We start from the raw sequence: 5,750 nt of genomic DNA on the forward strand, positions 1-5,750 counted from the left end.
ACTTTTATGTCTTAAGCATAATGCACGAAAGAAGAGTATGTCATCTCCGATTTATGCTTGATAGTTCCAGTTCGTAAGCCAGTCAGCAAGCCTATTCATTCCATGCAAGCAAGCGGGCCAACGAGTAATAGGCTTTCAAAGAATCCCCTTCTCTACTGTATGTCCTTTCTTTTCCTTCTTAGTGCGTAATGGGAAGAGATGATGCTATTATATACTTTATCACGCATGATTTTCTTTTAGGATTTTATCTTAAATTCCCCCTAACTATAAATTTTATAATAAAAGATAAGACTTTGAAATCTTGGCAAGCACAATAATAAAAAACCTAAAAAACTATTTCTTTCTTTTTCGCAATTAATAAGTAGAAGATCGCAAACTAACATCACACTAGCTAACACTCATTTGCAAAACTAACTAAATGGATCTTGTTGAGTACAACGGATGTGAGGGGTGCTAATACCTTCCCTTGCATAACCGACTTCCGAACCCGCTTTTGGTTGCGACAACCATATTTATCTTTTCTTTCGTGGATTTTACCGATATTTTTTCCATTTCTTGAAACAAATAAAGTTCGATTGCGACTCTTTTATATTTCAAACGTTCCTTACGCTCGAATATTTTTCGCGCTGCGACAATTATCACACTAAGGTGACAACCCACAACACCAAGAAATATACCTATACAACAACTTCTCACCTCACGTGAGCTATCTTTCAATATTCTAACAACCTTAAAACCTCTTTATCCATTTGTCACGTATATTATTCTTTTATTTAGTATAGATACCAATACATTCTTGTTGTGGATACAACTAATTTACCTAGATCTTTGTCTCTAAAGCTATGTTTGGGAGTTTGGAGGGAAATTTTTAAAAAAATATAGAAAAGTATTTGATATTTTTTTAAAAAATAATTGTATAGAATTATAAAAAAAAGTGTATATCATTACTATATTTTTAATTTTTTGAATACTTTAACAACGTAAAAGATATTTTGAAAATATATGTAAGCCCTAAAAAACCCTCAGAAGCCCTCCTTTAATATAAATTTTGAGTTCCATCATATTAGAGAGTTTTTAGTGTTATGAATAAAAACAAACCCTCTAAAATCTTCTCAATCAAAATCATTGAATTCTTTTCACTCAATCCTTCTATTTTTTCAAAGCCCCCTCTCTACTCCTCCAAACTTCCAAACATAACCTAAATAAATTTGATTTAGTTTAACTATTGTCACAATTTTTTTTCTTGTGAGACTATGTCATGTTGTCCATAAGTTTCACCATGCTCGGAAGGATTCGAAGGGTGGATTTTCAAATTGTTGATGGGTTTCGAGGACAAGAAAGTGATTTCCATAGGCTTCCATGTCATCACAAAATAGAACAGAAAACATAAACTAAACAAAACAAAATCTGCACAAAATAGAAACAATAGGGAAAACTCACAACACTCTTTGAAACCACAACAATTTATAAACTAATTCATAATGATTCATCAAATATCACAACTATTTAACAAAATGTATAATTTCTTGCTACATTGAGTCTTAGCTTATTGTACAAAAGGAACACATAACTGAAGGTGTAGGAATGGTCAAAAGAATCCAGTAAAAAATGGCAGGTGCAAACACATAAATGCGAGATGTCACTTCTTTAAATATCCAGAAAGAGTGATTTAGTTGATCAATTGTAGCTGAAAAGATCAACCTTCAGACGTCGTGACTAAACGCTTGGAGTTTGAGTCTTGCGTTTTGCAAGGTAACAGAAATTTGGGAACTGTGATTTGTCAAGTCTAAATTGATTTGCTTGTTTGTTATAATACTTCATCCGTCTCACAATGAGTGACCAGAACACTATTTCACACATATTAAAAAAATGTATAAAAGTAAGACAGAAAATATTATTTTTATTATAGTACCCTTATCATGTACTTCCTCCGTTTTTTATTATAAGTCGTTTTGGAAAAATATTTTGTATTTTAATATAAGTCGTTTTACAATTCCAATGAATAATTAATGCTATTTTTTCTATTATATCCTTAAATATTTATTATTCTCTCTCATTTCAATTATATAAATTTATCTTCCACATGTCATTAATGAAGGATAATTTTGTAAAAAACTACATAATTTCTCATTTTCATACAACAGTTATTATTTTTCTTAATCTGTGTGAAAAGTCTAAAACGACTTATAATAAAAAACGGAAGCAGTATTGAAAATTGTGAAATTTTTATTAATTGTAAGATAGAATTGGAAAAAAAAATTAGAAATTAAAATGAATCATTCATTTTGAAATATCATTCTATTCCAAATAAATTACTCGTTGTGGGATGGAAGTAGTATACACTAAGTGTTGATTGTATAGTATTGTTGAACTTAGTGGAGAATTTATAGAATTAAAATAGTTAACTAATTAGTTAATTATTTTTTTATGAACTAATTATTACCACACAACCATTAGCCTGATTATAATTATAATTAAAAAGATCAATTACATTAAGAATTGAGTTAAAAATATATACTCATTTCAAAGCTCATGACTAAACCAATAAAAGTGGCAATAACAAAGCTTTTTTTGTTGTGCTATAGAGAAGAAGAAGATTTGTGAGCATAACTAATTAAAATATGTTAACATATGTGCAAAAGGGGAATGGGAAGGAAGTGGGATTACTTGAATAATAAAATAGCATAACTAATCTAAATTACTAGGAAATCTCATCTAACAAAATATAATTCCAAATGAACGATAATAATTGTAATTAAAAAACAATTCCACCTCTTGCACGTTGTATGCGTATCATGAAACTTGCCTCATAAGTATGATTTGATAATAAAAAAAAAAAAAAACCCTGGCCAAGAAAAAAATTAAAAATTTCGTAATCAACTTGCCATCATCACTATATCAACAATTTATATATTTGAAAGTTGATATATTAAATGGAAAAGTTATGTTGAATTTGAGCAACTTAGTCCAATTCTTTCAAATAATGAAATATACATTGAAATAAGGTGATAACCTATAGAATTGCAAAGTCTATTTTACTTATTTTTTGACTGTAGTTAGTTTTTATACTAAAAGCTGAATAAAAAACATTGACCACTCTTATTTTTATTTTTTATTATAGTAAAATGAAATTCAAATGGAAAGAGTACATTCACAACAATGCAAATTTAACATTATTAAATAAAAAAATTATAAATATGTAAATGAAATCACAATACTCAAATTAATACTCCTTTGTATTGGGATTAATGATTTATATTGAGGGTGTATTTCTCTTAGTATCTTAAGTTTGTTTTAGTTTGATATTAATCATTTTTCTATTAGATACTACCTTATTCGTCCTAAATTATATGACGTTTTAGATATTTTATATCGATAAAAAAATATAATTATTTTATGGAAAAGTGAAACGACGTACTACCTCTATTTCAAAATGAACATCGTTTTAAATAATATATTTGATCAATATTTCAAAACAAATACATTCGTTATTCTATAAATCTAAAAACAAAATTTTTGTTTTAATAACTATTGAGTGTATATAATATAGTATGTTTTATTATGACATGTGAGTGCATGTCATTGGCGGCTATGGTAGAAATTTAACATTCATTCAATTTTGAATGCTTCAAACAAAGACAACATACAAGAATTTCCTCAAAACATCACCAAACATGAAAGTCAAACCTAATCCTATTTCTACTATACACAATCTCTTTCCCATCAAATCTCTCATCACAAATAGAACAACTTCTAACTCTACTAGAATGTTCAAACAACATGCCAAGATTTTTTGTGTCTTTTCTCTAATCACACTATCTACCATATTTTTTCTCATACAAAGTGATCATTTTATCTACCATGAATCCCTCAAACTCCATGCTACAAATAAAGAGCCTCTTGTTATGTTACAAGCTCAAAGGTCAACTCTTAGTACTCTTGATAATCATAATCACAATCACAAACCTTTATTACAATTCATTTCCATGCAAGAGAAGAAACTAGATGAAGTTGATTATGCAAATCCAAAAGTTCTAGTTGCTCCATTAAACCTCAACAAAGAACAAAGAATTGCATGGTTTAAAGAGAATCTACAAGAGTTCAAGATTCTAAAGTCAAATAAATTGGCAAAACAATTTCATGCTAGAATCCAACAATTTCTCAAAAAGAATTCATGTGACACACAATTCTTCATGACATGGATTTCACCTTCAACTTCATTTGGAGAAAGAGAGTTTTTGTCTATAGAAAGTCTCTTCAAGGTTCAACCTCATGCTTGCTTAACAATTCTATCAAGAAGTTTGGACTCAATTCATGGCTACAAAATTCTCAAACCATTCATTGATAAAGGGTTCAAAATCCAAGCTATAACACCAAACTTGCCATTTTTGTTCAAAGGTACTCTAGCTGAATCTTGGTTTCATGAATTAAGGAAAGGGAAAAAAGATCCTGGTGAGATTCCTTTGTTTCAAAATCTATCTAACTTGATAAGACTAGCTGTTTTGTACAAATATGGTGGTGTCTATTTAGACATGGATTTTATACTATTGAAGCCTTTGCATGGTTTGAGGAATTGTATTGGAGCACAAAGCATGGATTTAGGGTTTAAACATTGGACAAGATTGAACAATGCTGTTCTTATTTTTGACAAGAATCATCCACTTCTTCTAAGGTTCATTGATGAATTTGCTTTGACTTTTGATGGAAACAAATGGGGGCATAATGGTCCTTACCTTGTTTCTAGAGTTGTTGAAAAACTTGGAAAGAGACATGGTTTGGATTTTACCATTTTGCCACCTATGGCCTTTTATCCAGTTGATTGGATTAAGATAGATGGTTTCTTTAGGAAGGGTAATAGTAGAGTTGAAGAAAAATGGGTTGAAGCCAAATTGAATCAACTTGCTAGTGAAACTTATGGTGTTCATTTATGGAATAAACAAAGTAGAGGTTTGGTTATTGAAGAAGGAAGTGTCATAGCAAGACTTGTATCAAATCATTGAATCATTTGTAATAGTTTTTTTTTTCTCTAATGTATAGGAAACACTTGTGTGATGTAAAGGGTAACTTGCCAAGTTTTGAAGGAATTCTCTTTTAACACAGTTTTTTTATTTATTTGATGGTTGCAATGATTTCGATGATGGTTTTAAATTGTAGTCGCATCAAAATATTTGATGTTGTGGACAATAGTGATCAACCTTCATCACAGGTTATTGTATTTTTTTTTTAATTTTTTTTTAACTATTTGATTATATGGTTGATTAATCTGATGGGGTCAATTTTACCGTCCACTAGCAGAGTTTATTTAAAGTCAAAGACATGTATGGACTGGTCAAATAAAGGAATTGTTAGTATTTAGCAGAATTCTAACCTGATATTTTGAGAAGAACACTTTTAGATTTCAAATCTTCATCAACCAGCCAAAGATTGTATAACGTTCATTGATATTGCAAATAATTGCGATCAAATGCAACCATCGTTTTCTTTGATGTCTTAATTGTAGTCTTGCTGCTATTGCAAAGACATAAAAAATCTTGATGTTGTAATTTAGATCGCATCCTTCTTTGTAAACCTTGATTTCATTCATATTCGAAATCAAAATTTAACATCAATAAAAAGACTCTACTTGAATTTTCTACCCCAAATTCGAAATTTAAATCGTCTTAACCTCAAAGAAAATTTGAATCTTCCACATCTCCACAAACAAAATCTTGGTAATCTCCTAAAAGACTTTTTCCTAGTCAAAATATTTG

General features: G+C 29.5%; 1 protein-coding gene across 1 annotated transcript; it reads left to right on the forward strand.

Annotated features, from left to right (window-relative positions):
* Positions 1-3,645: 3,645 nt before the first annotated feature.
* On the forward strand, positions 3,646-5,400 carry LOC131599283 (uncharacterized). The gene has a single exon (XM_058871688.1). The coding sequence runs from the start codon at positions 3,675-3,677 to the stop codon at positions 4,998-5,000; it is 1,326 nt and encodes a 441-aa protein (XP_058727671.1). The 5' UTR covers positions 3,646-3,674; the 3' UTR covers positions 5,001-5,400.
* The last annotated feature ends 350 nt before the right edge of the window (positions 5,401-5,750 follow it).

Source organism: Vicia villosa, linkage group LG4, assembly GCF_029867415.1.
Source record: "Vicia villosa cultivar HV-30 ecotype Madison, WI linkage group LG4, Vvil1.0, whole genome shotgun sequence".
Lineage (NCBI taxonomy): Eukaryota > Viridiplantae > Streptophyta > Magnoliopsida > Fabales > Fabaceae > Vicia > Vicia villosa.

Coding starts and splice junctions, on each gene's coding strand:
- LOC131599283 (XM_058871688.1), top strand. CDS start 3,675: ATGAAAGTCAAACCTAATCCTATTTCTACTATACACAATCTCTTTCCC.